General features: G+C 36.4%; 1 protein-coding gene across 1 annotated transcript in view; it reads left to right on the top strand.

The window, feature by feature from the left end:
* Positions 1-26246, top strand: part of T3dh (Type III alcohol dehydrogenase) — a 238174-nt gene that overhangs the window by 119477 nt on the left and 92451 nt on the right. Inside the window, exon 6 of the mRNA XM_090411620.1 lies at positions 9099-9295. Coding sequence (XP_090267746.1) covers positions 9099-9295 — 197 coding nt within the window. The remainder of the gene's footprint in view (positions 1-9098; positions 9296-26246) is intronic.

Genomic DNA, 26246 nt, shown 5'->3' with positions numbered 1-26246 from the left:
TTTCCACCCGCTCGGGACTAACCCAGACCCGAGACTCAAATTAAACAAAATGGTCAAGGGTACTGACAATTCTTTAGCTGCTTCTCGTACAACACGAGCTGGTATACCATCCAATCCCACAGATGTATTGACATTGAGGTTATGCAATAGACTACTCACCTCCACTTCATTAACCACAATTCCCGTATAATCTACTGGTTTATTCGTTTCTGCAATGTCACCACCTGGATGATATACTTTTGCAAAGTGCTCACTCAGTAACTCAACTATCTCAACTGATTCAGTTACCTCCCTACCATCGGCATTCTTTAAAATCAATCTGCCATGTACATTTTTCCTTTTACTTGCTACATATCTAAAAAACTGTTTAGGATTCTCTTTAGCCTGCATGGCCAATGTTCTTTCGTAATCCTTTTTTGCTTTTCTTACCACACTCGTCACCCTTCTGGCCTGCGCTTTATACCGTTCATGTGCCTGCCGGTCACCCTTCTCCTTAAATTCCTTCAATAGTTGTTTCTTTTTTTGCAACTCAAGCTTACTGGTGTTATTCATCCATTTAACCCCTACTTGATTTATTATTCGGACTCTAGGTATACAGTCAGCCATTGCTTCATGCAAGCACTTCTTAACTACCTCCCATGCACTATCAACTTCTAGTCCTTGCAGTTGTACATCCCATGGCACTGAACCAATCAAACTCCTAAGCTTGTCATACTTTCCGAACCGATAATTCCACATATACCCTGTCTTAATTGAAAATTCTGCACCTTTAGCCACCTCCTAAGTTAAGACCCTATGATCACTCTCACCGATTGGTGGCAATGTGGTCATATTTGTTACAGCCAAATCCTCAGATGTAACTACTAGGTCAAGCACTCGCTGACCCCTAGTATTTTCCATTACATGCTGTCACAGATAGTTATCCCTTAATAACCGCATAAAATCCAGTTCCTTCCTCCCGTGTGTCCTCTGCTCACTCCAATCAATGCGACCATAGTTGAAATCTCCCATAATAATCACCCTCCTTCCACCCATTTCTTCTATTTGCTTGTGCATACTGTCACCACCATCTTTTCCATCACCTGGTCTATAGCAGCACCCAATTGTATATTTAGTTCTGCTAGCCACAATCTCACACCAAATGGCCTCAAATGTGCTCTTTTCTCTATCCTGCAATTCAACTTCTATTCTCCTTGGCTGGAGCTCATCAGCTATCATCAACAATACTCCTCCCCCCATTTTATTCTCTCTGTCATTCCTGAACACACTATACCCATCACATTCAATCCCACTAGTTATATCATCTACAGTCAGCCATGTTTCACTAATACCTATAACCTGTGGTCTGGAAGTGCCAACCATGGTACATGAATTTATGACCCCCATTAGCCCTAACCCTACCTTGATGCCTTATATTAACTATCCCACTCAGATTTGTTGTCCTTATTTGCTCTGGCATATTATATTCATTCTTACATTCAACTGCCTCCATGAGGACTGTATCTCTACTCCCCCCCCCCCCTAACAAATCTAGTTTCCCTGAATTTGCACATCCACTACATTCAGCAACACTTTCTCAAGTCTTCTTACACCGTAACCATTCAAATGCAAGCCATCCATCTTATATAGATCCTTTCGCCCATCAAACTCACTCCACACATCCACAAATTCCACACCACTCGTCATACATAACCCACACATAAAGTCATTTGCAATTATAGCCCTCCTTTTAAACATTTCACTGTCATACCGTAGCAAAAAACTAATCATTCTAACTCTCTCACTCTTTTCTTTTGCTACCTCAAACAATTCATTCAGGTCTTCTATCATTTCCATTTTATCTCCTTTCAAATCATTCGTACCTGCCACAACAATCATTTCTTTCACCCTTTCCTTTTGCTCTCTAATCGACGCAGTTACGTCCTTTATGGTCACACCAGATTGGTACGATTTTGTCAAATCCTCTACTAACACACCTCGTACTAACGAGTCTCCATACAGCACTCTATCCTTCATTTTGTTCATGTTCACATTCATACGTCTATTTTTCCTGTCATACCTTTTATTATTGGTTGGTTCATTCAGTCTACTTTTGTTCATGCACTCTAGCTGCTGTTTTGCTCTTTGTATCGCACTATTCAACAACGCGATCTCACTCAATGCATCTATCTCATCTTTTTTGTTCTCTGAGAAACCATTTATACTATCATTCACACTTTCTACATTCACACTCTCACAATTTTCATATACAACCTTGCCGTTTCTTGTCATATCCCTATTTCCTTCATTCTGAAGGTTGACAAAAATATCACACTCACGATCCGAAATACACTTCAATTCCGCATTCTCCCTACATTTTCTACACACATTCAATCCTTTATTATCATCTAACCACACTCCGACCGCACTCCGCAAAGCGTACATTTCACAGCTAGTACACTGACTCATTTCTTTTATGCTACCGTTCTTTGATAACGATGGTGAACCTTCATTACTGGCCGCCATTTTCCTTCGCACAGGTGCCATAGTTATCTGTAACGTGTTTTGTCAAATTATACGTTATAACACACCAAAAATAGACGCACTAAAATACGCAAGGCAAACAAAACAAAACTACACAATATTAAGTAATTTGTATCGATAACTGAAAATGATACTTATCTTATCTGGAGCTTGCACGAACACTACACATTACGAATTCATCTAGCGGCGACTTCCCGACATAGATTTTGTTATAAAACACTTTAGTACACTAACCGCGCTAATAAAGCTCCAATAATATACCAAAATTAAACACTTAAGGCCATTAAATTGAATCCAAAACACCAATAAATCAACAAAAAACACAAATCTCTCAGGAGCTCTCCGATAACACGTCCGTTCACCAGCTAGCCTCAACACCCAGTTGGTAATTGTAACACTTTATTGTAATAAGTAAGTAGATTACTAAAACACGACCTCCCTTTAGCAAATCCATGCTGTCCATCAAAGATTATACCATTGTTGTCAACCCAACTCTGGATCCTAGTTCTCACAAGCTTCTCCAACAACTTAACCACAACACCTGACACACAGATAGGCCTATAGTTTGATGCTTGAGTTCGATCACCTCTTTTATGAAGTGGCACAATCTTGCCCTCCTTCCACTCTTTAGGGACTTGACCAAGTGCAAGATTCGTATTAAAAAAATATGTCAAGGCAGGTGTCAACTCCCTGGCACATTCCTTCAGAACACGCGGTGATATATTATCAAGTCCCACAGCCTTATTTACATTTAGTTTACTCAACTCCCCAAACACCTCTTGCTCACTTACAGTCAGTCTCTCCTCCATCAGTCTCTCATCAACTGCTCTTAATCTCTCCATGAAGTCACAATCACAAGATTGAAAGATCTTTATGAACTGCTCATTAAGTATCTCCACCACACATTCTGCAACAGCTGTCTTTATACCATTTCCTCCAATCAATGTCATCCTTCCATAATCATTCCTTCTTTTGCTGGCTACATATCGAAAGAATTCCCTAGGATCTTTTTGGCTTCATTAGCTAACTGCTGTTCATACCTCTCTTTAGCTACTCTCACCAACTAAATCATCCTCCTTGCTTGGTCTTTGTAGACCTAATGAAATTGGTTATTTCCACTTCTCTTATGCTGCCTCCACAATGCCCTTTTTCTCTATATCGCATGCTTAATCTCTTTATTCATCCATCTCACACCTACCTTACTTAACCTTCTCACCCTTGGAATACATTTGGACATTGCATCTACTAAATAGTTTTTGAAAATTCCCCAAGCTGCATTGATCTCTTTTCAGCTAACTCCTCATTCCATGCTACACCCGCAAGCTGTCTCCTGAGCTCTTCATAATCATCTCCCCTTGTACTTCCACATATACCCTTTTTTCACAGGGGTCCTTGCACTGCTGGCAACCACCCAGGTAATCACCTCATGGTCACTTTCACCAATTGGTGGATGATTTGACACCTCATTTATAATTACATCCTCTAATGAGGTGACCAAATCCAAGACCCTTAATCCTCGTGTGGCCTCTGTTACATACTGTCTGAGGTAGTTATCCCTCAAAAACTCAAGAGACTCATTTTTTTTACTTCCAGTTGCTATATCTTCATTCCAGTCTATATTGCATTAATTAAAATCTCCCATAATGATCACTCTTTTCTTATTTGCTTGGTTTATTTGACGATACATTTCACTATCACCACCATCCACATTACCAGGTCTATAACAACATCCCACCAAGTATTTGATTCTATTCACCTCTATCTCACACCATACTGCCTCAAAAACCACTGGCCCTATTTCCCTCTTGCATCCCTACCTTGTATGGACATAACTCTTTCTCTATCATCAATAGCACTCCCCCTCCCTTTTTACCCCTTCTATCCTCACGAAACACATCATACCCTTCCATCTCTATTCCTGTCAGGATGTCATCCTCATCTAACCATGTCTCACTTATTCCAACAATCTTTGTGCGAACAGACGCAATTAGTGCAACCATTTCATCCGCCTTGTTTCTTATACTTCTAGCATTGGTATACAAGCATGACAGCTCATTTCTGGATCTACAGCTAGTTCCACTGATACCACTCACTCGATGTGATCTCTCCATGCTCAACTGGGGCCATTTCCCTTTCTGCTTCTTCATTTTAGAACCATTTTCAATTTCATCTGTTTCCTCTTGATCCCTGGTCATCCCATTTCTTTCCTGCCTACACATGCTCTCACCTCCTCTTGGAGCATCCACCTTTCTCATGCTGTGTACCCCTATCCACCCTGAGCCTCCCCGTTTCCCTGTTCCTCTTGCACATCCATTCTCTCATTTTCTATACTCATACCACTCACTTCCCCATTCATTTCCACTTCTTCAATCTCTCCTGTCTTACTCTCCTGCTCTTCCACATCACTCTCCTCTCGATCTGATTCATTCTCTCTGTTCACTTCTCTACCTTCCAGCAGCAGTCTCTCTAAGTGACTCATACCATAACCACTCAAATGCAGTCCATCGCTCCCATACAGCTCACTTCGTCCCTCAAACTCATTCCGCACATTGGCAAACTGTACTCCCATCTCCTCACACATTTCAGCCAGAATATCATTCATAATCCTTACTCTCCGCCTCATTTCACCACAATCATACCTAGGCAACACACTGACTACCCTTCCTGTCACACTATTCTCTTTTACCTTTCCAAGCAGCCTCCTGACATTCATTCTGACATGCTCTTTGTTCTCTCTCAAGTCATTTGTACTAATTAATACAATTAACTCTTTTGCTCACTTCCGCCTCATATCCAATGCCTCAATCACTGTACTCATTTTACCACCTGGAAAACATACTTTGTGCATTTTATCCTCTAGCACACCTTTAATAATGGAGTCACCATACAACACCATTCGCTCATCTTTCGTTAACTCTTTCATGCCATCATGATTTATTTTAATACGTTTGACCTGAATTCTCTTAATTTCATTCTGCATCCATTTCATTTCTTACCTCATCCAATCCAATTCACTTTCCGAATCTCACGACACATCTCTCTATTATTATATCTTGCTGACTTTCTAGCTCTCGACCCCCCCCCATCTTCTCACTTTCCCTCTCATTCATTCTTCTCACTTTTACTCTCATTCATCTTTCTTTGTTTCAGTACTTTCAGTCCAACATACATCCAACTTTCGCCATCATTCATTCTTTTTTCGCTATCATTTATTCTTTCGATTTTTTTCACTTGCGATTTCTGTGTCACGCCCTTTCTACTTTTATTCGTTCTCTCAATTTCATTTCTTTCCACCACTCTCACCTCACTTTCGTCCCTTTTAACATCCGTTACGGTTTTCAAATCGCTCTTTTTCTTTTTTCCTGATTTTTTAACATTTTTTCGCCTCTCTTTCTCACCATCCTCTTTCAAACGTGCACTCGTGATACAATCGTTACTAACACATTCTGTCATCAATTTCATATTTGCATTCATCGCTTCCTCATTCAGGTCACGCTTCGCACACACACCCTTCTTCCATCCACACTAAACATCCACAAATCATTTATGTAATCAAAGGAATACATATAACAGACCTCACACTTAATGAAACGACTGAAATCCAAATTAAAATCATGGAATGACAATGCTGCCGCCATTTTTTTTTTTTTTTTTCCCTGCAGGTTACTAGGTCTAATAATAATGATTTTGTAATTAAGTTTAGGCAAGAAAAATCCCCCACACTAATAATACCGGTAGCGCACAACATTTACAGCCACTCTTACTCAAACAATTACGCATATATAATTAATTATTCCTAGAATAACTTATCTGAATCAGGAGCTCTTCTTAGATACGTGTTTAAGTGTTTAAACACTTAAACACTTGTAAGTTACACTTGTGTATTGCTACATGCTATGGGAAGGGTCACTACTTAAATCAGTTATTGAGTTCTCATCAGTACGAGACAGACCCAGGAAATACATTGATTCAACCTTAGAATCTTCCTTGGAAGATACCAAGGATATGTACTTTGCCTTATGGGATATTAAGGCTATTGGTGAGAAAGCAACAGCCTCTACATACAAATAGATGATTCGTGAAGATACTTTACACATAAACTTTGCTTATGGATAAGGATCAAAACAAGATCTTGGATTAGGATGAAAACAAGAATATAATTTCTTGTCAAGTATAATATGCTTTATAACCCAATTGGGAAAAAAAAAATTCTTACTACTCCCTCCTATCACTTTCTCATGTGCACTCTATTTCTGCATTATTCCTTTTTTATATGTATTTACGTGGATGTTGCTCCACTGAACTAGCCACTACCATTCATCTGCTTTCCTCTAATCATCTAAAAACTATGGCAGCCACTGGCCAACATCCATTCACAGTCCAGCTCCAGACATGGCTCTGTTGTTTTTCACTTCTGTTTTCTCAGCAGTGAAAAAGTTAATACAGGCAGTCCATTTCACTCATTCACTAACCAGAACAAATTAGTCCTAATCCTTGCAGGTATGAGTTCCTTGTTCTCTTTGCTCCTAGATTCCTTCTTTCTCCTTAACCACTTGCTCAGACATGGCTCTGTTGCATTTGGAGGTCTTAGGACCTCTTGTGTAGACCAGGTAAATAAAAGTGTCATAATTTTCTCAAACTCATTCATGACGGTACACTTCATTAATCTTTTCATTGCTAATCTCAAGCAGTTTATAAAGAATGTTCTTGCTGAGCTTCAGTATTCTCAAGCACCCTTTTGCATTAAAAACTCGCTGCCAAAACAACTTTTAAACATGCATGACTTTCAGGGGCATAGTGACATCCAGTTTGAATATAATTCAGTTAAACTGAAGCATTTCTCTGTCCACATTGGCTATCTGGAGGAAAATGGTTCACATAGCAGAAGAAATCTGGATGATGTGTTACCTGATGATGTGTGAGAACATGTGCCATATCATCAAGTAAGAAAGACAGACCAATCAGCCAATAATGGAACTCTATTGTCATAGAATACAATAAGAATATTGGAGCATTTGACAGTCTGCTGAAAGTCTGCAACCTTGAAGTGGTATAGAAATTTCTTTTTTTCACCACTTGTGCATAATAGTTTTAAATTCTCAGACACTGTATAATTTAAAAAACAAAAAACAACATAATACTTACAGATTTTCAACTGACTCTCATAACAGACATTTTCCATACACAAAACTTCCATACACTGAAAGCAAACATTGAAATGGGAAGTGCATCACCTGGTAACCAACCTCTTGCTAAGGAAGAAAATTCTGACTAGGCATTGCTGTGTATATTCAAATACCTCACCTGAAGAGAAGCACGGATTTTCATAATCCATGTTCAAGATTTTTTTTTTGATATTTTGATTTGATTTGATGATTTGAAAATAAATAGTCTAAAAGAAAATTTGAAAATAAGTCAGCAGGAGAAACTTGGCTGGTTTCTGTTTTCTCAGCAGTGAAAAAGTTAATGCAGGCAGTCCATTTCACTCATTCACTAACCAGAACAAATTAGTCCTAATCCTTGCAGGTGTGAGTTCCTTGTTCTCTTCACTCCTACCTTGTACTGAAATATTTTTCATGCATTTAACCTATGAAATCCCTATGAAATAGGGATTTCATAGGCTCAATTACACTGATTACATGATTATTTAAAAGGGGGATTGCAGAGAAAACAAAAAGTTTAAGAACCTGTGTTCTAGAGAACAAATTTTTGTGAGCTCAATCATGAATACTCCATTACTTGTCTTGCCTTTTTCCATTCCCTGCTGATTCTCTCTTGGTTGACCAAATGGTCAGCATATCTGCTCTCCAACCAGTGGTGACTATTCCCACCATTAGCTTCTGATTCCACACCTACAGCATAGAATTCATGCCTGCAACTAGAATACCTAGTGCTGCTCAGTGTACTCATAATTCTACTTGCTTTCATTTGCTCAGCTGCTCTTCTATCATGTGCTCTTTGTAAATATGCCCTGACTACATGTTCTGTCTCCATTTTCTCTCTCCATCCATAAACTTTTTCCATTTGATGAGACTACATCTCATGCACTGCACTGGACAAAATGTATAAAATCACATTTTATTGTTGTTGCCTTTAGGATCTTTTGCCATTGGTTCTACGAGTGGTGTAGCTGCTATTGTTTACCAGTCTCACACTATAAAAACTATAATTAAGTTTATTCTGACTGTCAGAAAGAGCCAAGAGAAAGATACCTACCTTACCCCAGTAAGGTAGTACAACACCATATTCAGTCCTGAAGATATTTTCAGGCACAAACTTTGTTTGCTCACACTTGGATAAAGGATTAAATTAAACTATTATTTGTTCTACTTAATGTGGCATGTATTGCGGTATTTATATTAGTATAAATAAATTTATCTGTGTTTGGTTTATTATACAAAAATGACTCATCGTAAGAGTTACTGTACCATGATCATAACTTGCCTTTTATTTTCTGTGATGTATCAAGTTACTGCAGTTTTGAAAGACAGTTTTATGAGTTATACAGTTTTAAACTTTTTTTTTTCCCCAAATAATATCAAAAATTGTTTTTGAATTGCTAATGTTTTATTTAGTTTTCAGGAAGCAGTTGCATTTGCAAGAAAAGACAAGTATGATGTATTCTTGGCTGTTGGTGGGGGTTCAGTAATTGATACGTGTAAAATTGCAAACTTATATTCTAGTGATCCAGATGCAGAATTTTTAGATTATGTCAATGCTCCAATTGGAAAAGGAAAACCAGTTAAACACCAATTAAAGCCATTAATTGCAGGTAGTAAATTGTAAATAAATCACCTCAATTGAAAATATTTTATGAATTTGTAATGTTTTCAAACTTCAAGTAATCTGTAGTGAGCCTAACAGTTTATTATTTCAACAATAGCTGTTGAAATAATAAATGATGTCTGGATCAAGGCTATTGTGCAAACGTGTAATTTGAAGCTCCTGTAAAATAAGCAATATTTTGATTTATTAAGTATTTTTTTAAAATTAGTTAGCATGTTTTTACTGATTTTATTGTATTCCATACATTTGCTAATATATTTTAAGACATATTGTTTAATTAAAATAGTTTTTTAAAATGTCACCAAAAACCTGTCTGAACAATAGAGCAATGTCAAAAGCTAAGGGTAACAATAACACGAGAACCTTCATATTGATGATATAAATGGAAAAAAATTAACTTATAAAATTTCAAGAGTAAAAAGAGTTATTTGAAAATTGACTTGAGAGTTGGAGAAAGCAGACAACTGTTTACAAGAATTAAGACAGGAAAAGAAAACTAAGGAGAGCAATAACAGGATAGATAGTACAAAAATTCATAAGTTATCAATGAATAAGGATAATAACGAGTCAATTAAAATATAAGAAAAAAGAGGTCATATGGTATGGTGATTCAATAATTAAATTGTGCTTGACAACAGAGTCACCACATTGAGCTTTCCATTAGCTAAAATAAAGAATGTGACAAAGGCAACAGAGAAACAGAAAAGAAAAATGAAAGAGATGGTGGTGCTTGTTGGACCTTATCGCTCGATATAGGTAGTGATAAACATAGTAGGAGAGAAGATATGAAAATCATGATGGAAGAAGCAAGAAAGAAAAGTGAGATAGTAAAAAAGAAGTTAGTTTATTACTGAGATATGATAGTAATGAGTGAAGAAAGAAGAGTATGAAAGCAAATGATTTAATATACAGGCTATATAGAAAAAATGGATGTGAGTTTTTTGGATGGATGGATGTATTGAATAGATTTGAGATCAGGTGCCCTTAAATATTTATTGGAATATGACCTAATGCAGAGAATCAGGGAAACTAGATCATCTTGAGAGTAATGCTGAGGATGTGTATATAGGTTCAGCTAGGATATGCAGATGTAATAGTGATATGAATGTCAATGAGCATGGTTATGAATTTAGTGAAAGGATGGACTGTGTTTTGGTTTGGACATTTTGAGTGTGTCTGGGGAGGGAAAACAGTAAGTTGCCCAGCTGGGCCATGTGGACTGTAGATTTAAGGATAAAAAAAAAAGCAAGGAGATAACTTGTCATGGCTATACACAAATGCCAGGAGCATCAGGAACAGAGGGGTTGAGTTCATTGCTTTGATAAATACATTGTGGCCTAAAATTGTTGGCCTTAGTGAAACCTAGTTCTCTGAATCAGATATAGTAACTGGAATTAAGTGTAAAGGATATAATATTTTTCAGGAATGACCTATCCCTTCTCTTTCTCCTGTTCACCAAGTTTTGCAAACTACATTTCCTCAATCTGTCTTCATATTCCATATACCAAAGACCAATTACTACCTTTGTCGGCCTTCTCTTTACCTTTCCAATATATTCTCATCACTGTGAAAACCAGAAGGCCAAATCTGATCACAATAACCATATGAAGCCTGATCAAGGCCCTATACATTGTCACCAGATCCTCTTTATTTCTGCATGTTAAGGGCCTTTGCATCATTGCCATAATCTGATGTGATGACTTCACAACTTATGCAATGTGATGTCTGAACTCCAGATCCTTGTCTATCATCACTCCAAGGTCTTGTCTTCTCAACTTTCTCCAAAATTTCCCCACCGAGTGTATACATTACATCCCATTGTTGCCTACCAAATTTCAGAACCTCATACTTTGCAGCATTGAACCAATAATTCCATACTGTTGTCCATGCATACAATCTATTTAAATCCTCCTGTAAGGCTGCAACATCTGCTTGATTCCTCATCACTCTCCCCAGTTTTGCATAATCTGCAAGCATTTGTATATCACCAGTCAAACCCATCCCAGTATCAGTAATGTACAAATTAAATAACAATGGTCCCAAAACATATCCCTGTGGCATGCCACTTATGACTTTCCTTTTCCAGGATACTGCAATCCCCCCCCCCACCATACACCACTTGCTGATACCTATCCGAGAGCTAGTTGCCTATCCAACTCACTATAATTACATTCCTATCTGATTAAGTTTAGTTACTAACTTGTGGTTTAACAATCTATCAAAAGCCTTTGCAATACCTGAGTATACTACTCTATATGCATCTTCCTTGTCCAATACATTTGTCACCTTGTTATAGTACATAAACAGGTTGGTAAAACACCAACCTCCCTAAAGGGAGGTTGGTGTTTTACCAACAACCTCAGATATACAGATTTTTAACTACAACCCCAGATATACAGATTGGCCTATAATTTGTAGCTTTAGCCTTATCACCACACCACCTTTGTGAAGTGGAACAGTTTTTTTTTTTCTTCCACTTCTTTTGGGACCTGTGCTGTTGGACTCCTGTTAAACAGGTCAAGGCTGATGCTTACTCCTTGGAGCATTCCCTTTAGACATATGATGATATGTCATCAAGTCCTATTGCCTTATTGACATGTAGCTTAATTATTTACTTAACTCCTCATATACATCTTGCTTGCTCACCATTAAGTCTTCTCCCATTTCATTCTCTACACTCCTGACTTCACACTAAGGAGGAAACACCCTGATGAACTATTCACTAAATGCCTAGACTATATACTCTGCAGCTATACACTTTCATCCTTTAATACCATCTTGCCATAATCATTCTTCTTTCTACTTGCTGCATATTGAAAAAAACTCCTGAGGATTTTCTTAGCCTGATTTGCTAATTTCTGCTCATACCACACTTTTACTGTCCATACCAACTGAGTTGCTCTCCTGGCTTGCTGTTTGTACTCTTATGCAACTGATTATTACCATTACTCATAGTTATTCAGCCTTTTGGCTGAATAACTATGAATAATGAATGAATAACTATGAATAACTAAAAAGCTTTTAACATGATAGCTGGATATAAACTATATCATATTTTAAATAGCCACTTGCCTATAAATTTATTATTATAATTGCTTTCCAGCCTATATTGAGAAAACTGTAATAAGCATAAGAAAGAGGTGAGAATAGAACCTAAATGTTTGAAGTAGCAGGATGAGTTCTTTCTCCAATATTATTTGGAATATATATGAATGAAATAATCAAAGAATGGAGATTAACCAACAAAGAAGGAATTCAGATAGAAAATAATTTTATCTTGGACACCATACTCTTTGCAAATGACACCAAGTAATATTTGGAACAACTGAGAAAGTCTACAAAAAAAGCTGCATATAAACTAAATTTAATAATAAAACAATGTAATATGTCAGCCTCTCAGGAAAAATAAACTAACATTATAGCATTCAAAGAAAAAATGCCCATCTGAACTAAAATAGTAGTAGACAAATAAAATAATTGAACAAGTCAGTAATTTGAATTATTTGGACTATAAATTAAATTACAATGAAGATTTAGACATTTCTAATGCAATTAACAAATTTTCCAAAAAAAAACCAATACATTAAGACCAGCAATAGTTACCATAAAAGGACTAAGAATGTATAATATTTTATCAAAACCAACATTATTATATGGAAGTGAAGCATGGACAGTAAGAGAAAGAGATAACAAAAAAAAATATTACAGCAGAAATTAAATATACAAGTGGAACAGCAGGTTATACAAGACTGGAGATAAAAAGATAAATGAAGATATACTGAAAAAACTAAATCAAACATCAGTAATGGAAATAATAGAAATATACAGAACCAGATGGAAAGAACATCTAGAATGAATGGCATATGATAGATTACCCACAAAGATTATGAACTACAAACTTAAAGAGTCGAAGAAACAGACTGTTGAAATGCTGGGATGAGATTGAAACAGGCCACATGACCTAGATTCATGAAAGAAGAAAAAAGATATCAGAAAACAATTTAGAACTGTTACTAAAATTAACATCCAATTAACATCTTTATACAACATCCAATCATGAAATTTTAATAAACTGTACCCATTTTGTACCAAGCTACATTTTGCACATGACATGTGCAAAACATGGTTACATGTCATCCTTGTAACATGTACCTTCCACTTTGAGTGGGTAGTATTTCTTCACATTGTAAAATATATATACAGCACACTAATTTCAAATTTTTATAAATAATTAGAATGGGTTAAACTCATACATTTTTAAACTAAATATTGTTTCTACAAGTTTCACTTTTTCATTGGCTGGCAGCATCTTCAGGAAGATTTACAAGGAACATATGAAATATCTATACAAATAGCCAGTATTTTACAAATTCAAAGGTAGTGAACAGCCACTTTAGTCATGCATATCATTAGGCACATCATGCACAGTCTGTATAATGTTGTGTAAAATATAGGTGACGACTAGCATAGCAAAGATGTTGAAAGTTTATTTTTCACTTAGTTAGACTGTAATAAATTTAGTTTAATCCTTTATCCAAGTTTGAGCAAACAAAGTTTGCAACTGAAAGTATCTTCAGGACTGGGGTAAGGTGGTACAACACCGGGCAACTCGTTGCAAAGGTGGAGCAAGCTAACATCACTACTATCTCAGTATCTCCCATAATGCAAAACACATCTCCTTGCTGATATATATAATGTTATGCATTAAGGGAAGGGCCACTACCCAGACTAGTTTCGACCTTTATTGAGGTCTCTTCAGTGGGAGTCAGGCCCAAGTGGAGATACCAGGCAGAAGCATTAGCAAGGTCATCTCTACCTATAGGAGTTTCCAAACGGTGTGTCACCTTTTTAAATTACTCTGGATTTAGAAAAAGATGTTGAACCACCCTTACCCCAGTCCTGAAGATACTTTCAGGTGCAAACTTTGTTTGCTCACATTTGGATAAAGGATTAAACTAAATTTATTATAGTCTAACCAAGTGAAAAATAAACTTTCAACATCTTTCTCTAAATCCAGAGTAATTTAATAAAAAGGTGGAACACTGTTTGGAAACTCCTATAGGTAGAGATGACCTTGCTAATGCTTCTCCTTGCTAATGCCTGTATCTCCACTTGGGCCTGGCTCCCATTGAAGAGACCTCAATAAAGGTCGAAACTAACCTGGGTAGTGGCCCTTCCCTTAATGCATAACATTATACATATCTGCAAGGAGATGTGTTTTGCATTATGGGAGATACTGAGATAGAAGTGATGTTAGCTTGCTCCACCTTTGCAATGAGTTGCCCGGTGTTGTACCACCTTACCCCAGTCCTGAAGATACTTTCAGGCGCAAACTTTGTTTGCTCACACTTGGATAAAGGATTAAACTAAATTTATTATAGCATAGCAAAGGTCGTGAATGTTACATACATGAATTAAGGACTTCATTATGTCACGAAGTATAATTCTTTGGTTTCTGTTAATGTACTGTGTGAGTGAATTACTTAAGAGTCTTTGAATATTCTAAGTAAGACATGAAAGCAGCTGACCAGTCTACATGTGATATTCTATAAGAATGTGTGCAACTGACCACTCTTTTCTTTTCTCATTTTCCACATTGCCGATGTGCGTTTTTTACAGATTTCAAAACTTCTCCCAATTTGATCTATTTACACCTTTCCACAGGAATAATGGATCTTGTATACCCTAGGTGTTTATAAAATGGAATGTTCTCTTTACAGGGATGTTGTAAGCTCTGGTCTGAAGGCTGCTGTATTGATGAATTTTAATAATTGGGATATTTGTTTTGATGTGTTGCTGGCACCAGATAAGGAGATAATGTAAATGATTTCTGAACTTGTGTGGGACTGATTTTCAAAATATAATAATTTTTTTGATATCTTCCTTGAGTAGCCATTTTGGAAGAATTGGCAAAATAGAATTTGAGCTCTTTTCTTTTTATTTCATTGTTCTTAATTATATATTAGGTTAATTAATTAGTAATATTTTTGAAGGTCTGTTTTTTTAAGTTTTAATTATACTTATAGATGATGTGTTTATTATTAGGAAGCATACCCAGAAATAACTCTGCCATGGGATCTTTAGAGATCTCATGCCAGTCCCAAGCCTGGATAAAGGAGGAGAGTCGGTCAGATGAGTGTTGATGCTCTGACTGTAAAGAAAAAACACGATTGATATCTGGTGCCTATATGATCAACAAGCCAAAACATGCTGACTTGGACATTGTCCAGATGAACAAGATCCATGATACCAATTGAGCGATCGGGGTTGAATCGAAAAGTGAGATACCGAAAGGAAACAGAAACTGAAACTAACAGAACTATTATCAGTAGGAACATGGAATGTATGGACACTTTGGATGTCAGGAAAGCTAGAACTACTTCGCGAGGAAATGAAGAGATATCAGTGTGATATGCTAGGACTGGCAGAGATGCGATGGACATCATCATCAGGAGAGATAAATGGATGTGAAGTCATATGGGCAGGGCATGACACCAAGCACAAAGCAGCTGTTGGCTTCCTTAACAGAAGAGCTAGAGAGGCACTATTAGGCTACAAACCAGTCAATGAATGAATCACAGTAGCAAGATTTCAAGCAAAACCATTTAATATATCAATAGCCCAAATATATGCACCCACATCTGATAGCACAGATCCAGATATTGACTTATTTTACAAAGGTCTGACAGAGACAATAGAAACACTACCAAAGCAAGATGTACTAATTATTGAAGGAGATTGGAATGCCAAAGTTGGAATAGATAATGATGGTTGGGAAAGTGTCATGGGAAAATATGATTTTGGAGAAAGAAATGAACGAGGCGAAAAAATGTTAGAATTAATTTGCTGTGGACCAGAAGATGATGATCTGTAACACAAGATTCCAACAAAAGGACTGTAGAAAATGGATGTGGTAATTGAATGATGGTAAAACCAAGAATATGATCGATATGATTACGATTAAAAGAAGATGGATAACATCAGTACAGCAGTGTTGAACTTTTCAAGGAGCGGACATAGACTTGGATCATAGTTTAGTGAATGCAAACATCAAATTGAAATTAAAAAGAAAATATAAACCCCATCATTAGAAATGAAGAGATACAGTGGGAATAAGTGAAGCAGAAATAGGAAGAAGGTACAGAACAGTGTTAGAGGAGAAACTTAAAAGTGTGGACAAAGAAAAAAATTCAAATCTAAGAGTGAAAGGAGTAATGAAGGCAATAGAAGATGCAGTTGAAGAAACAGTACCAGAAGAAGTGGATTAGACAAGAAACACAGAAGTTAGTACAGGAGAAAAGAATGTTGAAGATAAGAAGGGATAATATAGAAGAAAGTGTAATGAGGTGAAAAAAAGCAGTCAGAACGGATAAGATGAAATGGTTAGAAGTTCAGTGCAGTAATATACAACAGCACTATGGAGAGCATAAAACTAGGGAGGCATACAAACTGATTAGAACCATTAATAGAAGGTGGCAACCAAAACAGACCACAATTAAAGATGAAGAAGGCAAAGTATTGATGAATAAAGATAAAGTTGTGGAAGATACTGTAGTGAGTTATATGAAGAAAAGCTAGATTTAGATGGCGTTGGGAAACTGACTGAAGAATAGAAGCAGATATCACCACCAGGTAATGAGTATGATGTGGACATTTTAAGAGGAGAGGTAGAAAAAGCAATAGGACTTCTAAAACATAAGAGTCCTGGTAATGATAACATCACTGGAGAAATGATTAAATATGGTGGCGAAAGTATGGTTACAGAAATGCACCAACTATGTAATATTGTGTGGAAAGAAAGGGAAAATGTCAGAGGAGTGGTTGAAATCGATATTAGTGACATTATAGAAGAAAGGAAATAAGCTAGAATGTAAAAATTATAGAATAATTGCCTTGACAAGTCATCTTGGTAAGGTGATGATGATGATATTGACAGAAAGATTGAGAACACAATTGGAAGTATACATTGCAGACAAGCAAGCAGGATTTAAGAAAGATAGAACTACAATTCAACAGATTTTGACAATGCATTTAATAGCAAAGAAAGCTAGGAGATAAAACAAAAACATATATGCTTGCTTTGTTGATTTTCAGAAGGCATTTGAAGTATCGACCAGAAAGTGACAATAGTAGTGCTAGAATCCTATGGAATTGACAGAAAATTAATAGCTATATTAAAAGATATTTATAAGAATGCAGTTGCAGCAGTTAGAATAGGTGATGATTTGGGGAAATGGTTTAAAACAAGCAAAGGTTCCCCCCCCCCAGAACTTTACTTGTTCTGGGGGGGGGAGACCCAATATCACCAAGCATTTTCATCACACATTTAGAAAGAGCAATGGAGAAAATGAAGGAAGATGCAAAAGGAATATCAGTGCATGGGATGAGAATTAACAATCTGAGGTTTGCAGATCACATTGTTATTATTGAAGAAGGCAAAAGAGAACTGCAAAAAACATTGAAATTGTTAAATGAGGAAGGGAAAAGATTTGGACTTGTTATGAACTTGGAAAAAACAAAGACAATGGTATTTGGTGAGAAGAACATGAAACAAAAGATACCAGCGGATGGAATTGATATTGAAAATGTAGAGCAATTCACATATTTATGAAGTAAAATGACATATGATTTGGACTGTAAAAAAGAAATAAAGATCAGGATTGCAAAGGGAAGAACAAATTTGAAGGCCATGGATAAAATTAAAGTGATCAGCCTGCAAACAAAACTAAGAGTGCAGGAAACATGCATCTTTAGTAGTGTACTGTATGGATCTGAAACATGGGTAATAAATAAGGAATCAAGAAAAAGAATTTTGGCATTTGAAAGAACTTGTTACAGGAAGATTCTGAGAATAGGATGGGTACAGAAAGTCACAAATGAAGAACTTTATCAGAAGATACAACCAAAGGAGAATCTAATCCAGAAGATTATAAAATGCAAGCTGCAATTATTTGGACACATCTACAGAATGAGTGAGGACCAGAAGATAAAGACATTCATGTTTGGTATCATGGATGGTGTAAACAGAAGAGGTAGACCATGCAGAGAATGGATAGACAACATAAAGGACTGGTGCAGAATGAGTGTACAGAAACTGCGACACTGTGCACTGGACAAAGAAAGGTGGAAGAAGTTAGTGACGGAGGCATCAGGCACCAATGGGTAGTGAGCCCATGGTTCGTGATGATGATGATGAATACCCAGAAATACCTTGAGGATTTTGTACAATTTCCAAACAGTTGCCATCCAAAAATCAAGTTCATACTGCAAATAGAAAAAGTAGTATGTTACCATTTCTAGATGTCCTAGTCAACAATAACCATTCTGGAGGATTGATGGTAGAAATCTGTAGAAAATAAATTCATGCTAGTAGATACTTACATGCAAGATCATTACACCATCCTTAACAAAAATTAGGTATCATTACAACTTTAAAAAACAGTCTTAAATATACTTAAAGATGATGAAATAAAAAGAAAAGAAGAGCCACAAATCCTATTTTGCCATTTTCTCCAAACAGCTACTCAAGGAAGTTATTTTTAAAAAAAAAAAATTATTACATTCTGCAGACCATTCCATACAAGTCCCAAAATCAATTACAAAGGCACTACTCCATAGTTGTGTTTGTCATGTGTGTGTCAAACACAACTATGGCCATTCAGGCTTGGCTGACCATGTTTTGGACACCACCCACAGAGTATCATGGAAGAAAACCACCATGCTCCACCACAGCAAATTCAAGAAAGAGAGACTTTTCTTAGAAGCAGCAGCAGCTCTCAAAAACCAACCAAATCTCAATAAATATGGGTGCATTAAGCTTCCGAAGATTTGGAAAACACTCATCACCAGAGTTCCCACCTTACATTCCATGCCACCTACTACTGCCCTTAGAGGGCGCTCTACCTAGATAGGACTTTAGTGTCACCCACGTGGTTGGGCTTAGTATTGTTTGTTATTTGTGCATATGTTACATTAATTTTTTTGTAATCCCCGTAGATGTCCTAGTGACTAGGACAAAATATAGGAAGTATTAAAGTCTATTTTAATTCTTTTTGAGTGTTGTAAAAAATCCATTAAGCCTCCAACATGATAAGCTGTTAATCTTGACCAGCATCTGTTGCTGAGAACCATCCAGGCTGACTGTATTAGTAACTGTTTATGAATGGTCTAAACCTTGATTTTTTTTTTTGGAAGAAATTAGTAATCCCAATCTTGTAAAAGAAATTACTCTTGAAAAGATGAAAATCATGGTTAACCTTATTTAGCTGTAGTTATCCATAAACCTGATGGCTAACTTAATTTTTGCTGTGTATAGGAAACATACTCTTATTGAACTAAATTCAAACTTACCAAGAAATTATATTCTTGTTTTCTTTATCCTTTATTGCCTTTATATTCCAATGTACATATGTGCAGGGGTACCTCTCCAAAAACTCTAAGTGATCTACAAGATCACAAAATCTCACTAAGTGACCATAAAGGATCACTACTAAACTCATCACAGGCAAAAACCTGTCACTGAGCAGAACTACTCTACTCCCCAGAAAGTAAACATGCCCAAAGATGAACATTATTAAATGTCGTTTGTGGGAGCTAGATCCGGAAGAGATACCAAGATTAACTGTTCTGGAAAGATGGAAAGAGATACCAAGATTAACTGTTCTGGAAAGATGGAAAGAGATACCAAGATTAACTGTTCTGGAAAAATTTCTGGAAAGATGGACTGATTGGACCGTGGTCCAATCAGTCCATCTTTCCAGAAATTTCTGATTAAGGAATGTTATTGAGCCCCTTGGCTCACCTATGGTGGGCTATTGACTACAAGTGATTTTTTTTTTTTTTTTTTTTTTTTTTTTTTTTTTTTTTTTACTACTTGCTCAGTATGGATTTTTGGAATATTTGCCTTGAAATATTTGTTTGTTTTAGTCTACTGCTAGGTAGTAGCACTGCAACAGACTTCGACTATTATTGAACCTTTGGCTCACCCCTTTTGGCTTCTGGCAGTGGGCTTTAAAAAACTAACCTGTTCAGTATGGTTTGGAGACATTTGTGTTTGTAGTGTCATGCTTGCTGTAGTCTACTGTTTGACAGATAACTGGGTTTAGGATGAATAACAGCATTTGCATAGAATTTTGCAGCCTTTTTTTGTGTAGGAAAATTTTGATCTCAGGGATATTGGCTTCTTGGTGAAGCTGTATGTTTTTTATGAACCATGATGCATTAAACACTATTTGTAAACATTTGTCTTGGATTATCTGTAGTTTGCTAATGTTTGAATCCTCTGTCTGACTCCACGCAACATCCTGTATAACAGCAGTTTCAGTTCTGTGCTTAGCTGGCTATGACGATTCAGTAACAGATATAGCTGCCCAATTACCCTATTTGCTTTTCAACAGATATGAGTTGTGAAGCAAAGCTCTTTATCTAGTGTATCTCTAAGCATTTGGCTACTGGTTGCCATAGAATGGTTGCCTGGAGGGCAAAGTTGTCTAATCATGACAACTTTGCCCTCCAGGGTCACTCATCTTCTTGTGAATAGCAATGCTCTTGTCAGTTTGCCATTTCTTGAACTATTGTTCTAGTTCTAAGACTGTGGTGTTTTTTTTTTTTTTTTTTTTTTTTTTTTGTTGCAAGGGATGAATCATAATTGCAGTATCATCTGCATATAGGGCCATTGTGGTGGCAGCTGTGTGTGGGATGTCAGCCACATAGCAAAGAACAGAGGTAATAGCAAGGGGACCTGGGAGATGCCTGCAATGATATTACATTGAGATGATCTAATTTCCTATAGCTTCACTTGGTGTTTGCAATCACTGGGGTATAATTTGGTAAGTTTGACTAGTCCTTGTAGGAATTCGACTTGCAGGAGTTTGAAAAAAAAAAAAAAAAAAAAGTCCATTGTACCATATTTTGTTGAATATTCAGGCAATGCCCAGGAAGTTGTTTCCTAGTGTGTTGCTTCCAGTTGAACCCTGCATTGATGTTTTCCACTTGTTGTTAAGTGGAGCGGTTCTCCCTGAACTTTTGGTAGTCTTATTAATATTACCCTCTCAGCTATTTTTCCTAGGCAGGAAAGCAGGCTGATTGTGCAATAGTTTTGGAAATGATGTGTTGCTATTCCTGGTTTATGGATTAAGATTACATCTGCTACTTTAATTTGCTAGATAGTAGCTAGATTACATTTGCTACTAGCGATATCTTAATATTGCATTGATAATAGCCACAGTGTACATTATGGCTTTATGTGACAGGCATTTGATGATTTTGTTGCAAATCCCAATAGAGTCTTTGTTTTCCTGTTCTTGTGTTTGGTGATGATTTGTACCTCAGCAAGTTATGTCAGTTGGATAGAGTTTATGTGCTTTTGCATTTTAGCATACAGTGTACCCAGATATATACTTTACTGATGAAGTCAAGATCCACATGGGTGTAGTTTTGACTACGCTGCTTCTCTAGGCTGTTAACAAAAAGTTTCAACTTTGTCTACATCATGGTAAATCAGACCACGTTCACCTTGGATTAGTGGAGAGGTTTATGGTCTGTGTGTAGAGCTTTGGTCATTTTCCAGAGCTTATGGTCCTCTGTGTTTATGGGCTAAAGTTTTGTCTCCCACTCTTGATTTCAATAGTTTTTAAGCACATATTGAATTTCCTTAGTAGTGAGTGCTTGTCATTCTGGGGCCAGCATCTTGTGGCATTGGTGCCTGGCTCTGCTCTTGTCACGGATCAGGTTTTTAATCTTATTTGGAAATTGGTTGGACTTTGTGTGTGTGCCACAACCACAGTGGTAGCTGTTAATGCATTTGTTAGCTGTTTTCCTAAGCTCATAGTAAAGTCGTGGATTTTTTCCTTTGAGTCAGTAGTTTTGGCTGACTCAAAGTTTTAGCTGAAATGGGACCAACAGATTCATGTAGAGCAGCTGTTAGTTTTTGTCTCGTTGATGGTTGGGACCATCAACTAAGATATTTTCAAAGCCCATTTGGAGTAAAACTGGGTTGTGGTAAGAGCTGAGATTGTCCATTGAACTTATTTGATATTGATGCATGATATTTTGTAGTATCGCTATGTCAAGAACATCAGGAAGTCCTGCTACATGTAGTATGAGAGTTGTGGAGGTCCCATTATCACTGTGTTTCTGGTGGAAAAATCATTGAGGTGTTCTACCGTTTCAGTTTGTAGTTCTGTGTTCCAGGCTGTGTGCTTAGCATTCAGGTCTCCTGGTACTAACACTGCTTTGTTTGTGTCTAGAATTTCAATCAAGTCTGCTTCCAGTAACTGTTTGGTGAGTTACATATGAAGTATATTTTCACAGGATCCATTTGCAATTTAGACCTCCACTCCCATGATTTCGATGTTGGTAGTGGCAGGATTTATAATTCCATTGTGTTTTATATTGAGCTTGACAAGTATGGCTGTGCTCCCCCCTGGCATTAGGTCTATCATTGCAGTATAGAACATAGTCCATGAGTTTTGGTTCCCTCAGCACTATAGCATGTCATAAATGTAGTTTGCACATTTTATTTCCTAGGCCATTGGCATTCCAGAACACAATCTAAAAAGTTTGGCCTTCTACGTTTGTTAATCATTGACTAGTGCAGTAAGGATTGTTTGTGTATGCCTCACAAACTTGTTTGTGAAGTTCTGGGTGGGATTTGCTTGACTGAACTCAATTAACATTTCACCCAGAGTGGCTGGGTGAAATGTTATGACTGCAGCTTTGCTGGATTTGGTTAGGCATTGGGATTCAGTTTTTCTTGCAGGTTTGAAGCCACCATCTCTGCATATGAGGCATATGCTTGGGTGGTTTGTTGTGCCATCGAGGTTATTGGTATTTTCTGTGGGAAATGATTACGACATAATTCAACTCATAGAAAGTTCTCCTGAAGAGTTGACCAACGAAGAATTGGTCAAACTGGAGGAACAACTGTTGCAGAAGAGGAAAAATGAGAAAAGGAAGAGGGGAAAAGAGAAACAGGAAGAGGTAGTTAAACAATTTACAGTGACGGGACTTGCAGAAATGTTTTTTGCAGTTAGCGATGTTCTCATAATGGCTGAAGACATGGACCCCCAATGTTGAACGCTACTTAATAATAGAAACAAAAGTACATGATGCATTTTCTTGCTATGAACAAATTTATGATGAAAAGAAGAAGAGGACTAAACAAAGCACATTGCACATTTTCATCAAAAAAAAAAAAAGCTTACACCAGAAGAGCCACCAGTGTGATTGTTTACACAGGAAAGGTAATGAAGATGTGATTGTAGAAGATTTGGGGGGGGGGGGGGGGTTATTCTCCTGTTTTATAGTGGCAGTAACACACAGTACAGTTTTATAATAAGGTTTAAAAATTAAATTGACAGTATAATTATTACAATTAAGTCCCTATAACTGTATCGACTTACATCCTGCCAGATGGAACAGAATCTGGACATAAGTCAAGGGATGACTGTATTTGTATATAAGACCACGAATGTATGAATTGAATGTGAGAGCATTTTTTTGTTGTTGTTGTGTTAGATCATGTATTATTTTTTTTTTAAATAAATACAAAAATTGAAAGCTCACAGGCCTCTATAAAAATAGCTTGCAAATGAACTTGAAGTTATGATTATTATTACACAGCATCTCTATGGAGGTATAATACTCATTGAGAAAGGCTTATGCTTTATCGATACAATGAATATTATATCAAAGCCTTAAAAACAGGAATAATAGCTTGTGTATGCCTAATTTTCAGTGTTTTTCTCGACATCTGAATGATCCTTAGAGATGTTTTACCCACTTTTTCAGTGAGCTTCTAATCTCTACTCATGATCATTGTTATCAAATTCCTAGCAAGTACCTTCATTGTTGTACAGAATACCTTGATGGTGGTACTATATGAAAAGTTCATATTATTACTAACTTCCTGTGGATGGTTTCCTCCAAATTACTTTGTTATCTATCAGAACTCCAATATTGTTGGAACTTATATTTTGGTGTTTTAGAGGACTTTTAGCTGCATAATCCTCTTTAGTCTGCATAGACGTTTTTTTTTTTTTTTTTTTTTTTTTTTTTTTTTTTTTTCATTCTGTTTTAAATGACCATACTGCCTGAGATTTAGTTCTGCTCACATTCCTGAACTAACAATATGAAATTCCTTTCTAATATCTTTATTTTCGATATAATTCTGCCATTCATGCCATCTGTTCACTCTCTGATTTTTCTAAGAACTCTAGTATCTGTAGTCTCTAGTCTTACAAACTGTTTTATTTTTAACCAAATTCTCAGATCCAAAAGTGAAAACTGGTTTGAATGCTGTCTTGTATATAGCTAATTTTAGTATTTTGACTAATTTCTCTTTTGTAGAAAGTTTCCAGTATTGAGACCATGTTTTTAGACAAATAACATGTTTAATAAAATAAACAAATATAATCCTACAAATTTCATAAGTTGTCACACTAACATCATCAGGAGTACTAGCAAAAGTCTCTCTCTCTTTCTCTCTCACACACACACACACACACAAGCAATAATTAATTAGGTGCTATCAGAACTTCATAATTGGTACATACAATTCACGTTCTGCAGCACCATGCTACAGAATGTGACAGCAACAACTAGCATTGTTTCAACACATGCGTTAATTAATTAAATTTTTTTATTTTGGTTAGTACCAGTTGTGAAGTTCTGATAACATCTAATATGTATAATTAATTTAAATATTTAATAAATAAAGTTTGTAGTCTTTTTTTTTTTTAAGATGAATATCTTACAGGATATCAACTATTGCCCTTCCTAGTTTTGTATTATCAGCAAACAACTGAATATCCATCCTCCCCCAACACTTAAATCTTCCACTATATATTAATATACAAATTAAAGAGTAGTAACCCTGATATGGAGGCCTGGGAAAACTCCACTAGTCACTCTCATTTTCCTTGATTATCACTAGCTTCATATCCATTACCATTTGCTCCAACTTTTGTAATAATTTTCCATGCAGTATTTTTTTTGCAGCTCCAGCTTGATATTGCTACTCATCTACTTAATCCCTACTTGGTTTTTCCTCATGACCCTGAGTATGCAGTCTGATACTGCCTTGCTCAAACAATCCCTGACCACTTCCCATGAACTAATGACATTCTTTCCTTGTAGTTTCTTATGCCATGGACTACTCCGAGTTGTCTCCTAAGTTTGTCATAATGGCCAGCTTTGCAGTTCCACTAAACCCTTTCTTGATTGAAAATTTCCCATGTTGAGCATTCTCCCAGGACAAGATTGTGGTCACTTTCCCTGATTGGAGGTAGAGTTGCTACTGTTGTTATAGATCTTCTGATGTTATTACCATATCCAACACTCTCTAACCCCTTGTCTCCCCTCCATCATGTACTGTTTCAGGTAATTATCACTTAGTCATCATCATGTGTATCAAGGATTTAGGCCTAGCATGGTCTGTTCCGACCTTAGAAGTCATCGTTTAAGAGGACGTTCTGGTTTTCTTTTTCCTAATGACTTGTACTTTAATGCTTGTTTTGGTAATCTTTCTGTTTTCATTCTTTAAATGTGTTCCATCCATTTATGTTTATATTTTTTAATTTTTTTCTATTACTGGTTCTTGGTTTAATTCTTTCATAATTTCTTCGTTTCTTTTGTGATCAAATAGGGTATACTTTGCAGTTTTTCTCATAAATTTCATTTCTGCTGTTATTAATCTTAGTTTGTCTTTTTGTTTTATTATCCAGATTTCGCTTCTATACATTAAGACTGGTAGCGCTAATGTATTGTATACTTTTAGTCTGGTTTGGTTTAAATATAGAGTTAATTACACCTGTTATTTTTAAATATTTTGCAATTTTTACATTTATATCTTTTTCATTTTCATATATTTTCATACATCCTAGGTAGTTAAATGAATTCACCTGTTCTAAGATCGTGTTATTATTATTATTACTATT

The sequence above is a fragment of the Typopeltis vanoorti genome, chromosome 21, assembly GCF_054136105.1.
Source record: "Typopeltis vanoorti isolate ZY-2024b chromosome 21, IOZ_Tvanoo_1.0, whole genome shotgun sequence".
Taxonomy (NCBI): domain Eukaryota; kingdom Metazoa; phylum Arthropoda; class Arachnida; order Uropygi; family Thelyphonidae; genus Typopeltis; species Typopeltis vanoorti.
Note: the sequence above shows the minus strand (reverse complement) of the source record. Positions and strands in the feature narration are given on the sequence as shown.